The 18130-nt window shown below is 38.5% G+C and overlaps 1 protein-coding gene across 1 annotated transcript in view; it reads right to left on the bottom strand.

Moving 5' to 3' along the window:
- The window catches only part of LOC132380899 (uncharacterized), a 179259-nt gene that overhangs the window by 141617 nt on the left and 19512 nt on the right, over nucleotides 1-18130 (bottom strand). Inside the window, 1 exon segment of the mRNA XM_059949817.1 lies at nucleotides 3613-3693. Within this exon segment, the coding sequence (XP_059805800.1) occupies nucleotides 3613-3693 (81 nt within the window).

Raw genomic sequence — 18130 nt, 5'->3', positions numbered from 1 at the left:
GTACCCCTGATCACCAGGTTAGATCTTTCCATGTTACTGGAGCTATCTGGATTCCAGCTGTATGATTCCCCGCGGCAGATGAAATCTGAGGAGATTATCAGTACAAGGGATAACAATTCTCATATGTCACACATGTTGGAGAAGTCATACAGAATCAGAATCCAAATCAGTTTTAATATCACCGTTGTACCGTATGTCGTGAAATTAAATGTAGCAGTCCTAAACGTGAATATTCGATGATTACCATTGGAGCTCTGCACAGAATCACCACTTATCAGTGTCATCTTGAATTTTAGCTGAGCAATGTTAATTGTTTAACTTTAACTTCATTGTAAACCCTGGAATATCTGCAGACACTAGAAATCCAATCCAACACACAGAAAATGCTGGAGGAACTCAACAGGTCAGGCAGCATCTGTGGAAATGAATAGATAGTCAACATTTCAGGCCTGGACTCTTATTCAGGTCTGAGAAGGAAGTTGGAAGCTGTCTGAATAAAAAGATGGGGGAGAGGAGGAAGGCTCTCTGGAAGGTGATCAGTGAAGCCAGGTGAATGGGAATGGTGGTACAGGCTGTAAAAGAAGGAATCTGAGAGGAGGGTAGAGTGAACCAAAGGAGAAGTGGAAGGGAAAAGGGACTCAGGGGCAGGAAAAGACAAGGAAGAAGAAAAGAATGGCCTCAATCCAAAGTGTCAACTATCTATTCATTTCCATAGATTCTGCCTGATCTGCTGAGTTCCTCTAGTACTTTGTATGTTTTGCTTTTGATTTCATTGTAGTGTGAGGGTTGAGGTGATCCAAGAATTTTGTTGATTTATGTTTTCCTGATTTTTTGTTGTTGACTTTGCAATTGTTTATAAACAGTTAATTTCACATTGTATATAAAGAGATAAATGAAAAAAAAAATCAGAATAGATGGAGAGCTTTTGTAATTTTGGGTTTGTTACATTTATTTTAGGGGAAAACATTGCAGTATATTAGCCATGAATGTATCCCTCTTAAATTCTGTACATTGTACAGTATGAGTGCTGACTCTGTTGCATCTGTCACTGCTGTCATCTATGTAATGTTCACCCTCAGTGATGGATGTGGTCAGAACTTCTGTTTTCTTTATTTGACTTACCAAACAGAATATAGAGAAGTAACAACAGATGCTACACATTGACCTATTGCTTTGGTCTCTTCCTGCATTGCACCATCATTTCTTGGAAAACTTCTTAGCAACCATGGTTCAATATTCTCATGAGAACAAGTGCAGAGATGCAAAAAAAACAGCCTCAACAAAGCATTTCTGTTTCAGCAACAAGATTAATGAACATCAATAACAATTTCATGAAGAAAAGTGAAAAGGCCATTTAAACATTGTGTTTAAACCTGATCCCAATTCTGTAATACCTGTAAATACAATGGTGGGATTGTAAAACGATTTCTGTTCTGTTGTTGAGAAATCATACAGGAACTGTAGCTTTATGAGGTATTGGTCAGACGGCACGTGGAATATGGTGAACAGTTCTGGGCCCCTTATCTTTGAAAGGATGTGCTATAATTGAAGAGGGTTCAGTGGAGGTTCCTGAGAATGATCTGAGGAATGAAAGGGTTAATGTATGAGGAGTGTTTGATGGCTCTGCGTCTGTATTTGCTGGAGTTTAGAAGAATGCGGTTGGGACGGTGAGGGTTCTCAATGAATCGTCTTGAAGAGTGAAGGCTCTAAATGGATGATGTGGATAGGATGGGGATCTCATAAAAACATTCAACATGTTAAAAGGCCTGAACAGATTAGATATGGCTAAGCTACTTCACAAAGAAGGAGATTCTAGGACAAGAAGTTTTGATTTTAGTATTGATGGATGTCCTTTTAGAACTGTGATGCAGAGAAATTACTTTAGTCAGTGGGCTGTAAATCTGTGGAATTTGTTGCCCTGAGTGGCTGAGGAGTCCACAACATTGGGTGTATTTAAGGCGGAGACAGATAGGATCTTCATTAGACAAGGCAGCAAAGTGTATGAGGTGAAAGCAGGGTAGTGGGGAATGACTGGAAATATTGGATCAGTCCATGATTGAATGGTGGAGCAGAATTAATGGGCCGAATGGCCTACTTCTGCCTCTATATCTTATGGTTTATTGATCAGTGTCAAAAAGCCAAATTAAATTCACTGTTATTCAATGTTGTAAAACAATAAAACATGAACACTTCCAATGGAGCAGAAAACACTTTTTACACTCTGTAAATGTACGGTATGTGTCAAAGAGTCTCTAAATGTCCCTGTTGTATCAGCCTCTACCACCATGTCTGCAGTGTAGTCCAGGGACCCAACACTGTGTAAAAAAAAACTTGCCTCTTGCATATCCCTGAAACTTTCTTCTGCTCACCTAAAATGGATGTCCTCAGGTATTGGACATTGTCACCATGAGAAAGAGTTGCTGGCTGTCCACTCAATCAATGACCTGTACTCCGCAATATAATTATCGAACCAGTGCTTTACCAAGCTGTAACATTACCGCATGGTTCTTGAACTCAGTCACCTAATCTACTGAAGTTCAGCCCATCCTACACCTTTTAAACATCCTTTCAAATTGTACATCAATTTTGGGGAATTTACGGACTTGGAACTGAATATCACTCTGGATCTCCACATTGTTAATATTTCTGTATTAAACTTGTAATCTGCATTCAAGTTTGATCACCTAAAATGTATCACTTCATATTTTTCACAGTTAAACTCCATCTACTATTTCATCCCCCAGCACTTCAACCTTTCTATGTCCTCTTGTAACTGACAATAACCTTCTCTATAATCCCACACAAACTTACAAAAGGTAGTGGATCTTAGTCCACCACAGATATGTCCTGAACACTGTTCAGTACATTGTCACCCTAAAAACATCATGAATCTCATGGTACTATATGGAGACATGAATGTATTTTATAATAAATTTACTTTGACTTTGACTAATGCAGCAGTTTGTCAAAGGCCTCCTGAAAATCCAAGTAAACAACTTTCCCTGACAGACAAAGTATCCTTTCTCCATCCAGCCTGTTAATTCCTTAAAGAATTCCAATGGATCTGTAAGGTAGATTTCTCCTTAAGAAAATTATGCTGACTTAGACCTATTTTATCATAGGCCTTCAAGTACTCTGAAACCTCATCATTAATTATAGACTCTAACATCTTAACAACCACTGCAATCAGGCTAATTGGCCTGTAATTTGCTGCTTTTTGTCTCCCCCCCCCCTTCTTAAAGACATGAGTGACATTTATAATTTTCCTTTCCTCTGGAACCATACTTGTAAAATAATGCCTCCAGAATTTTTTCAGTTCCCTCATTCAGAACTCTGGGGTGCAGACCAAGTAACTGATCCTGTTTCACAATGTCCTCCCTCTTATTTACACCATCTTCCCTCTCCACTCACACTCAATGCAAGGTCTCAAACCAAACCGTCGACAATTACCTGACAGACGCTGCATGGCCTGCTGAGTTCCTTCAGCTTTCTCTGAACTCCAGATTCTGACGTATTTAGTGTCTACACATATTCAAGCATTGTTCTGGATACGATGTAAGACCCCCAAGCAAACATGGATTATGAAAATGTCCCATGCTGGTTATCACTCACCAGGTAGGAAACTAATTAGAAGATTCGAAATCCACATTGATTTATTCACGAGGCTGATCAGCAGTTCACAGAGAAAAGTTACTGTCAAATAAAAATAAGGAAGAAGAGGGCAGGAAGTCTGATCAGAAACAGCAGTGAGGCAACAGGATGACATGTGATCATATGACAAGCAACACACAGAAAATTCTGCAGGAACTCAGCAGGTCAGACAGCTTCTATGTAAATGAACATAGAGTCGACGTTTCGAATAAAGATCCTTTATCAGGACTGAAAAGGAAAGAGGAAGACAGCAGAATAAAAAGATGAGGTAAGGGAATGCAGGCTAGCTGGAAGGTAAGTGGGTGGGTAAGGTAAAGGGCTGGAGCGGAAGGAATCTCATAGGAGAGATGAAAGACAGTTCCCAATGACTTATAGAAATGATGAGAAAAATCAAATTGTGAGACACCAACAACAGCTGACATTATAATCTGATGCAAAAATAAATTGCTGGAGGTGTCATGAAGCAGAGGCTTAATCGAAAATGTTGACCACACTACATCTGTAGATGCTGAGTGACTCCTTAAGTTCTTCCAAAAGCTTTTTTTCTTGCCTGAGTTCAAATGTCAACCATGATGTGTCATCGAGGAAAGGGATCACAGCAAAAAGTTACCTGAGGAAGAGAAGGGACATGATCAAAAGTTTCAGATGTTGTTCTGAACAAACATCAGAATTGGCAAGAAATGTAATTTAAATGAGTTTGACTATAGAATTATTTTGGGTGCCAGATAGGGTAGTTTGAGTATCTCAGAAACAGGTGATCTCCTGGGATTAGCACACACTACAATTTCTAAAGTTACAGAGAACGATGCAACAAACAAATTTAAAAAACATCTTGTGAGAGGTAGCTCTGTGGGTGAAAACGCCTTGTTGTCGAGAGAAGTCAGAGGAGAATGGTCAGACTGGTTCAAGTTGACAGGAAGGAGAGAGTATCTCAAATTATCATGTGATACAACAGTGCTGTGCAGAAGAACATCTCTGAATGCATAGTACATTGACCATTGAAGTGGATGGGCTACAGCATTTGAAGGCCTCGAGCATACAGTCAGTGACCACTTTATCAAGTACTCCGGTTGAGGGTATATTGAGTGTTATTTTGGATGTAAGTGGAATAGTTCCCCACACGACCCCCCCCCCCCATCCCCCATATGTTTTCAACGGTGCAGGGGATTTAAATTAAACCCACAGGTGTAGCAGTTCTTGGAGAATTGAATACTGAGACAGAGGGCTATATCATTGTGTAACACTGAACAATCATGTTAATAATGTTAAATTAACTAAATGTTGAAATTTAGATGGATAAGTGAATACACATTTAAAACAATTTAAGCTTTTAAGCAATCATGTCTAAAACAAATAAATAGCTCCAGTTACCTCCCCCACGTGGCTGGTTTCTCCTGCTGATCCCTCTGTCCTTGTTTGTGTCAAGTCTTCCCATCAAAAATGGTATAATCAACAGTCTGCATGAGTGGTCACAAGGTAAACATTAATTATGCTTCTACACAGTTACATAAAATTTGTATTATGAACTTCGGCAATGTTCTTCACTTGATGCAAACTAGAGTCATGGAGTCAGAGTGTGAAAGCATGGAAACTCTCCATTTGGACAATTCTCCATCTGTGCATCACATCGTATAAACATTGTTGTATCAGGCAGGCACTCTTGTTAGCTGTTTGATGGTTATTTCCAGTAAAGGTGTCTGTCTGGAACCTCTGTCCTCTGTACTTTCCTTATGAAACTCAAGGTTGAGATACAGCAGTGGGTACTCCAGAAAGACAGCTTCTTCCATCCTCTTCCTTGATTGCCCCATCACATCAGAAAACTGCTCAGCAAACCACAGAACCTGGTGCTGATGAGAACAGATGTGTGGATATGAATCACATCCTGTGTTTCACTGGTGGATTAGAGTTTCAACACCTTACAACAATTCAATAAAATGAGTAAAAATGTTGTTCAATCACATATGCTCAAACCAGAACTCAATCCTGTAAACTGAACTATGGAATCTTGCAATGTTTATCACTCTGTGTCTCTGAGGTGCTTTGTGATGCCCAATGATAGTGTAAGGCTCCATTTTGAGGCAATCCTTCCTGAAGAGCAGTGACAAGCTCAGGTTTAACAGGACTGGATACATTAGTGGGGCAACTGCATCTGGAAGTATCTGCGGCTAATCGACATTCTTTTCCTTTTTCAAATCTTTTTATTATTATTATCCAAAATTAACAAGAGTACATCGAAGTAGGTAACACTTACAATGTCTCAAGGAAAAAAAATGTTGTTTCAAAGATTGAAAAATTTGGTGACAGAAAAAAAAGGAAAAAAAAACCCTACTAAAGCAAAGAAAAGTGAGAAAAAAAAACATTAAGTGTTCAACCCCAGAGCCATGTATCATACAAAAAGCTTCTAAGGATAAACAGCAAACTGCCAGCAAGAAAAAAATCGTACCAAAATTTACAAGTAGATTGTGGAGGATATCGATCAATTAACTCAAATAAAAGTAACAAACAAATGAACCCCATCTTTTCTCAAAATCAAACATAGGTTCAAAGGTTTGACAACTAATATTCTCCAAACTAAGACATAGCATCACTTTAGAGAACGATTGTGACAGTGTGGGAGCTGACGTATCCTTCCACTTCAACAGACTGGACCTCCTAGCTAACGCAATAACATGTTGGTCAGACAAAGAAATACCACGGATATTTTGAGGTATTATTCCAAAAAGCACAATTAATTTGTTAGTTTGTTAATTAATTAATGCGTTAGAAATTGTGGAAAAATCTGATTTCCAGAACTTTTCCTGTATAGAACAAGAACAAAACATATGTGTCAATGTAGCTGTCTCAATTTTACATCTATCACAATAACTATCAACATTAGGAAACATTTCAGACAATCTCTCCTTTGTCAAATAGCAACAATGTATAATTTTACCTTGAATCAGTGAATGACTAGAAGAGATCGAAGAAAAGTCAGAATCCGTCATAAAAGTCAAATTAAGTTCCTTTTCCCATCTTGTTTAATCTTAAATAAAGGATGCTTAACCCATTGTAATAGTAAATTATATAAAGGCTGATAATTACATTCTGATAATTTTGCCAAATCTTTTGGCATAATGATGCCCAAATATTTGAAAGACTCTGTGTGCCATGCCCAGGGGTATCAACTTTCAGTTTCTCTTGGTAGGCTATAGTGATATGAAAGTAATTGGGTTTTATCTATGTTGATCTTGTATCCTGATAATTGACCATATTGTTCAAAGGATTGCATTAATTTAGGTAAGGAGTATGTTGGTTGCCCTAGATAGATCAAAATGTCATCCGCATTAGAAGCCAATTTATGTTCTGTCCCTATAAATTCTTCCACTGGAACCCTTCATCAAACTCGGAATAGTATCTAACAAGTTGTCATCCAATATGTAAGGAAAATTACTTAAATATTTTTGTAAGAAATGTCTAACCTCCGTTATCTGAACTATATGCTTTTCTAAATAGCTCTATCAAGCATGTACTTGCCTTAGTTACATTTTTAACCGTCTTATTAACATATTGTCGCATCTGTAAATACCGATAAAAAATCTTGTTTTTCTAATAAGTGCTTCTCTTTAAGCATTTCAAAACTGAACAGTGTTCTTTCTTTCATTATGTTGCAAAGAACTCTTATTCCTTTAGCTGTCCAGTCCTTAAATCTAGCTTCCAATTTATTTGGTGTAAAATCTGAGTCATATGCACACCATTTAAGAATTGCAATATCTCCCTCTAGATTATATTCTTTTATAGTTGTTTTCCATATTTTAAGTCAATTTCACCCATGGGTTATCAATAGTATTTATGTAGCTTTGCAGGTTGATATCAGCCAAAATTGCTTGTATGGGGATGGGAAGTACCCGCTCCTCAATGTGTTCCCATTGAGCATCACATGATGGGTTGCACCAACATATCACAGCTCTCAACTGTGCTGCAAAATAATAATCTCTAAGAGAAGGTAGGCCCCATCCCCCCTTTCCCTTTGCTAATTGTGAAGTTTTGAGATGAACTCTAGGCCTTTCACCCTGCCAAATATACCTTGATAACATCTTGTTCCATTCATTGAATTGATTTTGATTATCGCTATTGGTTGGGTCTGAAAGAGTCTGGGCAGTATATTAATTTTAATAGACTCAATCCTTGAACTGAGACTGAAAAAAGGAATCAGGTTCCATTTTCCCACATCTTCCTTAATTTTTCAAGCACGTATAAGGGTTTGTCAAATCTTAAAACACATTGAACTTGACACATTAAATCAAAATGGGAGAAGGAAGGAAGGATAATTATATCTGAGGAAGAATGGACAATGATATGGACCTATCAATGGAAGTGTACCAGTTCACAGAAATGGAGGGAGTTTGGATGGAAAAACTTGATAAGATATTTTATTATACCCTCTCAGAAACCCCATTATGATGGTAACCTCCCTGTTTGCTGGAGAAATTGTGGAAATCAAAATGCAAATCATTATCATATAGTTTGGGACTGCCCAGTTATCAAAAACTATTGGAAGGGGATACATAATGCCTTACAAGACATCTTTAAATGTGAAATACCTTTAGAGAGTAAGACCATATATTTTGGATATATACCTCAAGAATGGTTGAAAAGAGATAAATATTTAATGAATATACTGTTGGTGGCTGGTAAAAAGACTCTTACTAGGAAATGGTTATCACAGGAGAGCCCAACTTTAAATACATGGATGGAAATTACAATGGACATTTACAAAATGGAGAAGATAACAGCATCTGTTAATCATAAGCTGAAACAATTTGATTCATACTGGGAAAAATGGATTAACTGCATACTGCCTCATAGGCCTGATTTTATTCTCACAAATCAATGAATATGTTGTAAAAACAGATCACTCCTTACTTGTATATAGTTTCTTTCTTTTGCTTGTTTTTTCTTTCCGCTCTTTTCTGTAAGCGTATACCTCAGATAAATACTTTGTGGGGATTTGTGATATATATGATTATATGATATATATGTACAATGTCTGAAATATATCTTATGGAAATCTTTGTTTGATGATGAACTTCAATAAAAAGAAATTACAAAGAATGAAATGTCTAACTTGAAGGTATTGTAAAACATGAATAGGAAAGAGAATATTTATGAACGAATTGTTCAAAAGATATCAGTCTATCTTCTTTAAATAGATCCAAAAAAGAATTAATACCTTTATTTTTCCAAAGTAAAAAAAATTGGATCACACAAAGAAGGCTTAAAAAAGTAATTTCAATCAATTAAACTACAAAGTTTAAATTTTTTGAGGTTAAAAAAATTACAGAACTGGAGCCAAGTTTGTAAAGAATGCTTAATCACAGGGTATAAATTTAAATTAGCAACGTTAGCTAATTGTATAGGAAAAGCAGCTCAAAATAATGAGGTTAAATAAAACTTTTTCACAGCTTTCAATTCCAAGTCTACCCAAATTCATTAGATAACCGTGACTTGAAGAGGTTATGAACTCAAAACAGACTCTGGTCATATTGCATCAGTTTCTCACAAATTAGGTGAAAGATATTATGTCACCTGATCATTTGTACCTGATTAGGGTGAGCAATCTATGTTTTCTAACTTCATGATTACAAAAAATGGCATTTTCCTGCTTTCATTTTTAAATAAGATGAATTACTGTACAATCTTGCGTTAAATTCACAGATCAGCTTTGAGATACACAACATCTCCTGTTTGGAATTTCACACCCTGTTGACTGATACAAGATGCATCATGTTGTGCATCTCTCATTGTATTCCGCTCCCTATATTACTTCCTATTGATCTTTGTCCTTTAACACCCTTATACAGTGACATCAATTGTACCCGTATTGAATAATTCTTCACAGCAATCACTGCTATGGATCAATATTTCTACACAAGATCCAAAATAAGATGCTGGCATTTTCAAACATCATGGCTGTATTTTCCTAATATTCTAAAAGTGTTGTGGCTGCAATGTGTTGTGTGTGACTATTGGTACTATGTTTTGTACTTGTCCCAGAGTAACACTGTTTCATTCGTCTGTATTCATGCAGATTCATGTATAGTGGTTGAATGACAATAAAAATTGAACTATGAGCCATGAAATGAGATCTGTGAATAATAGAAATACCCAGTAGGTCAGACAGCTTCTGTAGAGATAAAAGTTGAGCTAATACTTCATAAATTTGTTCTGATGTGATTAACCATTTCACTTTACTGAAGATTCACAACTGTGGACAGCAAAGGGAAGTCTAAGAGCTTGAATGTGATCTATTTCCCATGAATGCATTTCAGATCAAAACATAAACAGATAATAACAGTTTATGAAGAAGCATTTTAATTGATTATCATTCATTGGTTATTAGAATAAACAACATCTGCAGCCATTTGAATCCATAGAAGAAAGTTTAACAGTGGAAAAGGGTATTAATCTGTTCAAAGGTACATAAGGTTTAAATTTTTTGCTGTGTTTGGGAAAACTGCTGTAATATTGATATCAATGAGGGTAACATGTTGGAGAAGGAATTCAAAAGTCAAAGTCACTGCCTTGAAGGATGATGACATTGTCTAGTTATTTTTTTTGTCTTCATGGAGTCAACAGTTGAATTCTCACAGCACAAAGTGGGCAGAAAAAGTAATATCTGATCTTGTACAAAATTCCAACACAGTCAGTGTAATCTGTGAGTCTTCACTTTACCTCCTGGACCACCATGCAGTGAGGATCAGATTCATCACGACTCTGCAAAAAGCAAGGGCCAACCCATCAGATTCTCCAACAAAGGGATCTCTGCTTTATTTCATTCACTATGAAATTCCGTCTGAAATAAGCATTCCAAACATCGACATGAATTTTTCTACACACAAGAGATCATGGCAAAGCTGAGCTGTATCATGATCAGTATATTTGAAAGCGATTCCAGTGGTGTCCATAAGCTTACCTTCATTACTCTTGTGAACCACATGACTGAAATCGTGCTGGTCATCAAGAGAGTGAGGAGCAGCCAACGACCCACCTTCCACATCGTGAAACTGAGTAAAGGGGAAGAGATATAGAATCGGTGCGAGGAAATGAGGTGGCTTTGCGTTTGAAACATTTGCCTTCTGTTTCAACTGTAATCTCAGTGGAGTGGAGTGAGGTAAAGCAGCTGAGCCGGGGGTTGAAACAGGAGACTAAACTACTGTTCGACTGAGAGGAAGAAAGAAAATAACCTTTGATGATCAGTTACAGATTTAATTACTGGGGCATGACTGCAGAAAAATGAAGACTGTGAATCAAAAATTGCAAAATGAAAATATATTTTGGAAAGCAAGAGAGGGAAATAGTGATGTGCAGAGGTGTGATGATGATAAAGAGATACAATTGAAGGAAGTGGACACTGCTGTAAGGAAGACAGTGATAGATTCCACGTGGATAAATGTGAAAGATAATAAATGACGTGTGACTGATGATGAAAGGGAGAAGGGACATGAAATAATGCAGACAAATTAGAATGATTAATATAGTGTTGGGGGTGGAAATACATCTCTAACGACGGAGGAGTAAGACCCTAAGACAAAGGAGCAGAATTAGGCCATTCATTCCTCCTTACCTCTGTTCTAAAGGGCCAGACCTCAATTTTGAGGCTGTGCTATCTATACCCCCACAATAGGAAACATTCACTCCACATCCACCTGATCTATTCCTTTCTGCATTTTGTAGGTTTCATGAAATCCCCACGCTTTGCTCTAAATTCCATTTAGTACAGGCCCAAAGCTGCCAGAGGCTCCTCCTATGTTAAGCCCTTCATTCCAGGAATCATCCTCGTGAACTTCCTCTAGATTCTCTCCAAAAACAACATATTCTTTCTGAGATTTGCGACACAAAACTGCAGACAATATTCCAAGTGCAGCCTGATTAGAATCTTATAAACACTCAACATTATCTCTTTGCTTTTATATTCTATTCTCCTTAAAAGAAATGACAACATTGCATTTGCCTTCTTTACCACAGGTTCATACTGTAAATTAACCTTCTGGGAGTCTTACACAAGGTCTCCTAAGTCCTTCTGCAGCTATGATGATTGAAACTATTCTCCAGTTAGATTTTAATGTGCACTATTGTTCCTTTTAAAAAATGCATTATCATACATTTCCCAATACTGTATTCCATCTGCCACATTTTGTCCATTATTCTAATTTGGTCTAAGTCCTGCTGCAATTGCATTGCTTTCTATCATCCACAAACTTTGCCACAAAGCCATCAACTCCATTATCTAAATCATTGAGAAACAATGTGAAAAATTGCAGTCCAATACTGACCCCTGAGGAACACCTCAGGTCACTGGTAGCCAACCAGAAAAGGCCCCTCTTATTCCCATTTGCTGCTTCTTGCCTGTCAGCCATTCTGCTATCCATGCCAGTATCTTGACTGTAAACCCATAGGATTTTATCCTGTTAAGCAGCCTCATGTGTGGCACCTCATCAATTGCCTTTGAAAGTCCAAGTAAATGACATCCACTGCCTCCCTTTTCGCCATCCTGCTTGTTACTTCCTGTAAGAACTCTAATAGATTTGCCAGGAAAGATTTCCCTTCAGAGAAACTGTTTCTCTGAAGGGAATCAGTTACAGTTGCAACTTTACATTCCTCTGGGACCATGCCAGAATCAAATGATTCTTGAATGATCATGACCAATGAATCTGTTATCTCTTCAGCAACCTCTCTCAGGACTGTGGGATGTAGTCCATCTGGTCAAGGTGTCTTATCCATGTTAAGTCCTTTGAGTTTGCCTAGCAATTTTTCCTTTCTAATAGCAATGAGACCCACTCCTGCTCCTTAACACTCACGGACCTCTGGCCCACTGCTAGTATCTTCCATAATGAAGACAGATGCAAAGTACCGATGAAGTTCATTTGCCATTTCTTTGCCCCCCATTACTAGCTCACCAGTATAACTTTTCTGTGGTCCAATATCATCTCTCTCCTCCCTTTTACTCCTTATATAACTGAAAAAACTTTTGGGAACCTGTTATATATTATTGACTGGTCTGCCATCAAAATTTATCTTTTCACTTATAGCTTTTTTAGTTGCCTTATTTTGGATCTTGAAAGCTCACCAATCATCCAACTACCCACTCACCTTTGCTACCTAATATGCTCTTTCCATGGCTTTAATGCAGTCCTTAACTTCCTTTGTCAGCCACAGTTGCCGACCCCTGTCATATGATAACTTCTTCCTCTGTGGGACGTATCTATCCTGTGCCTTGTGAAAATTCAGCCATTTCTGCTCTGCTGTCATCCCTGCCGGTATCCTCCTCCAATCTATCCACACAAACTCTTCTCTCATGCCTCTGTAATTCACTTCTTCCATTGCGATACTGGTACATATGAGTTATGCTTCTTCCTCTCAGATTGCAGTATGAATTCAATCATATTATGATCACTGCTTCTTAAGGCTTCCTTTACATTAAACACCCTAATAAGTTTTGGGTTATTATACAACACACAATCTAAGGTACTCCTTCCCTCTGCTTGTCTGCTGGTCACCCTTGGGCAAGGAGTAGCATTTGTTTAGCTCTACGTATGTGGGTGACATGAAGCCATTGGAGCAGGTGCTGGATGGTCATATGAGCAGCTGGCTATGCGACCAATGATGCCAGGCAGACAATCGCTAAAGTGTATTGATAATGGCTGGGATAACCTGTCTTATAGAGACACTGCCCATAGGAGGTTAATGGTAAATAACTTCTGTAGAAAAATTTGCCAAAACAATCATAGTCATGGAAAGACCATGATCATCCACATTATACGACACGTCACAAAATAAATGAATGAATATGGAACTGAGAATGATAAACATTGTTGATCAGAAAAAATACAATTCATTATTCCTGGACTGGTGTTTATGTGGGGATGGAGGAATTAAGTTCAACAAATTTCATAACAAATCCAAAAGCCAATAAGAGAATTTGCAAATTGGAATAACTGCAGGATCAATCACCCAGAGCATGCATAAAAAGCTAGAAGGTGTAAAAACAATAAAATGTATGTTATTGTGATTTAAACAATGATGTCGGCATAAAACAAATTAATGCATTGGGAAAAAAAGCAATGTTGAATGGCTCTTCATAGAGATAAAGTGTGCAAGAAGAAGGGAGAAGACTCAGACTGCTTGGTCTCAGAGAACAGACAGCATAATATCAGAAAGGGCCAAACATAGATTTAGCAGTGAGAACATTGTACCATTGTGCAAAACTGAATCAAGTGATTTATCTTGCAGATGACACTGTTGGAAATGAATATTCACGTCCTGTTGAGGCAAGGAATAAAAAGTCAGTCTCACGTGGATTTGTTTTCCGAATGGGGTCAAGCAAGAGTGCATGATGTCATATTTGGCAGACAAATGTCAGAGAGTCATACAACAGGATCATGTTTCTGTTCTCAGTGGCAAAGCTGCTCTAGTTTATTAGAAAATGCTGAGAGAACTCATCAGGTCTGGCAGTATGTACGGAAATGAATAAACAGTTGACATTTCTGATGAGGGTCTCTGCCTGAAACATCAACTGTTGATTTGATTCATTGATGCTGCCTGACCTGCTGATTTCCTCCACCATTTTGTATATGTTGCTCTTGTTGTCCAGCATCTGCAGAATCTCTTCTGTTCCTGTTCTCATATTGGTCAGACAAATGTCATTGAGCATCAGAGAGTTATACAGTACGGGAACAGGCCCTTCTGCACAACTCAGACACACTGACCTGCCTGAGCTAATTCCACCTGGTTGTATTAGTCCCATTTCCCTTTTCTGTGTGCAAGAAGAAGGGAGAAGACTCAGAGAACAGACAGCATAATATCAGAAAGGGCCAAACATAGAACTAGCAGTGAGAACATTGTACCATTGCGCAAAACTGAATCAAGTGATTTACCTTGCAGATGACACTGTTGTAAAAGAAAATTCATGTCCTGTTGAGGCAAGGAATAAAAACTCAATATCACGTGGATGTGTTTTTGGTTTGTGTTAAAGTAACCACTACATTGCAAATGACATTAAAAAATGTGGGTTGATGATGATATAAGGGCTGCACAAATGTATATAGATAGATGAATGAACGTGGAGCCAAAACATGGTCAATGGGACAATATGAGGTCATGAATCTCAGTGTAGGGAACCTAAAACAAACTGTTATCTTCAGTACAATATTATAAAAAAAACTGCAAATGAGTGAAAAAAAGCATCCGGTTGTCTTCTGAGCAAATAGAAAAAAGAGTTTTTGCATGATAGTTTTCAAGGAAAGCAAATGGTGTACAGTCCTTTATTGCAAGAGGTTTGGAGTTTTGATAGAATGAATTCCTGTTGCACTGCAGGCGGTGTTGTTGAGACCATGCCTGGAGTACTCTGCATAATTTTATTCATCCAGATTAAGGATGGATATACTGATTGGAGGAAGTTCAGAACAGATTTATTGGGATGGCTCCTGGCTATTGGACTCACAGCTCCAATCTGCTAATTAAATTAGCCAATGACAATACATTGACTGGCTTTATCTCAAATAATAACAAGGCAGCCAACTGAGAAGAGATCGTCATCCTGACACAGTAGTGTCAAGAAAACAACCTCTCCTTCAATGTCGCAAAAACCAGGGAGCTGGTTGTGGACTACAGGAGAATCGGAGACAGGCTCACCCCTATTGACATCAATGGATCTGGGGCTGAGAGGGTAAACAGCTTTACGTTCCTCAGTATACATATCACCGAGGACCAGCTGAGTGGTGAAAAGTGCCCAACACCACCTCTTTCAACTCAGACAGTTGAGGAAGTTTGGTAAGAGTTCCCAAATCCTAAGGGCTTTCTACAGGGGCACAACTGAGAGCATCCTGACTGGCTGCATCACTGCTGCAGATGCAACTGTACTTCACTCAATCTCAGGACTCAGTAGAGAATGGTGCGGACAGACCAGTGCATCTGTGGATGTGAACTGTCCACTATTCAGGACATTTACAGTGACAGACATGGGCCCAAAAGATCTTTGGGGACCCAAGTTGTCCCAATTACAAACTGTTCCACCTGCAACCATCCTAGAAATGGTACCGTAGCATTAAAACCAGGACCAACAGTCTCTGGGACAGCTTCTTCCACCAGGCCACTACACTGATGAATTCATGCTGATACAATTGTATGTCTATGCTATATTGATTGTTCTGTTGCACATACTATTTGCTACAAATGACTATAAATTGCATATTTCAGATTCAGACGGAGACACAACATAAATGTTTTTACTCCTCATGTATGTGAAGGATATTAGGGATAGAGGCAATTCAATTTCATTGATGTTGGAGACTAAAGCTGACAAGGCATCTTGTAGTTTGATAAAACTTTGGGTAGGTCACATTGAGAGCAATAATAAGTAGTTCTGTTTGCAACCCTGTGGAAAGGATGTGGATGTTCAGTAGAGGGTAAATGTCTTGTAAAAGTCTACGTAAACAACATCCACTGCCTTCCCTTTATCCACTTTCCTGGTAACCTCCTCGATAAAATCTGTAAGTTTGATTAGACACGTACTACCACACACGAAGCCATGATGACTATTCTTAATCAGCCCAGGTCTGTCCAAATATGATATATCTATCCGGTCACTGAGAATACATCCCAGTAACTTTCCAGCAACTGATGTGAGATTCACTGCCCTACAATTTCCTAATTTATGCTTAGAGCCTTTTTTAATTAGCAGAACAACATTGGCTACTCCCTGGCCCTCTGTTACCTCTCCTGTTGCTAAGAATAGTTTAAATATGATTGTCAGGGCCCAGGTATTTTCTGCACGTGTCTCCCATGAGGTCTGAGGGAACACCTTAGCATGCCCTGGGGATAGATCCACACTGATATGCCTCAGGATAGCGAACAGCTCCTCCTCTGACAGGGTGACATTTCCTGGAGTTCAGAGGCGGGAAAATATGCTGAGCTTTCACTGGAAATTGGTGTTCCATCAGTGGGTCAGACCCTCCACTGGGTGAGAGCAACATGAGAGGGGTTTATTTATCCTTGTCCACTTGCTGTAGGGCTCTGTACTGCTGAGGAGCTTCCAGATATTCCTGACTCTTCCCAGGAAAATATGAATCAGCCATTTCAGTGGAGACGTCAAGTCAGTCAATGTGAAACCTACCGTCAGATACTTGCAGATGTACATCAAACACTGGATGACTGCCAGATGTTGTAATTCTACATCTGTGAAGTCCTGTATCTTGAGAGACAAGATTCTCCATAGTAACAGTAAGTATTCCCTGGGATGCATTATCTCTGATTTTGGACAGTGAACATGATTTTATGCATGGGAAATCCTCGGTCAAAAATATTTGACTGCGTTTTCTTTGAGAAATGATGAAAGGAACTGATGAGGACCTTAGAGTTTAGCAGTTGAGTTTAGCAAGGCTGAAGACTATACGTTGCATAGTAGACCGATCTGGAATGTGAGCTCACATGGTAAGCTAGCTGGATGTATACTGAATAGGCCTGGTGGAAGGAGTCAGATTGTGGTGGTGGAGTGTTGGTTTTCTAACAAAACCAGGCTTTATCACCAGTGGTGTACCATCGGGAAAAATTTCTAGAGGAAGTGCTAGAGATGAGTACAAATACACTATTTAAAATACGTTTGGACAAGTTCATGTAGAGGACAGTTTTAGAAGGATAAAGGCCAATTGCAGGGAAATGGGAGAAGCTCAGGAAGACACTAATGTCAGCATGGACAATTTGAGGTGAAGTTCCTGTTTCCATAACCTATAACTCCTTAACTTTGCAGTATCCTCTCTAAACTGGACCACACTTTTGAAAGGTTAAGTTCAGAATTCTATTTCATTACATAGATCTGACAGCTTATGGAATCACAGCCAATCAGATTGCACTTCAATTTCAAAATTCAAAGTTCAAAGTACATTTATTATCAAAGAATCTGTACCATATACATCCTTGAGATTTACCTCCTTCCAGGCAAACATAAAACAAAAAAAAATTGAACCCATTAAAAAAAAGTCCATCGAACACACAGTGTGCAGAAAAAAGTGCAAATCAAAGAAAGCAAATAACATTTGGAACTGAAATTCAAAATACTGAGGCCCACAGGCAAGAAGCCAATCATCATTCTAACCAATTCAGGAGCCCGTTAATTGCAAGCCACAGCCGCAGTTCACCATAAAGACAAATAAACCTCGGGGTGCAGCAAACTGAACACCAGCCCATCCCTCACCTTGGACTGGCATTCCTTTCGTGCTTTAAAAGGGAATTGAAGGTTTATCGTCCTTGCTGGAATCATGAAAAACAGCAGCCTTGTTCATATCGTACATAAACTCAAACAGAAGTAATGGATTACCTGCTCATGTCTCAAAGTGAGTGAAGTTTTTTATTCAACATCCAGAAACTCAGTTTCAACAGTTAGTAATTTAACTGGGCTGCTCAGATAGTCACAAGCTGGTGATGACCATAGACAGAGAGACCATAA

This window comes from Hypanus sabinus, chromosome 25 (assembly GCF_030144855.1).
Source record: "Hypanus sabinus isolate sHypSab1 chromosome 25, sHypSab1.hap1, whole genome shotgun sequence".
Lineage (NCBI taxonomy): Eukaryota > Metazoa > Chordata > Chondrichthyes > Myliobatiformes > Dasyatidae > Hypanus > Hypanus sabinus.
This window is presented reverse-complemented; position numbering and strand designations above follow the sequence as displayed.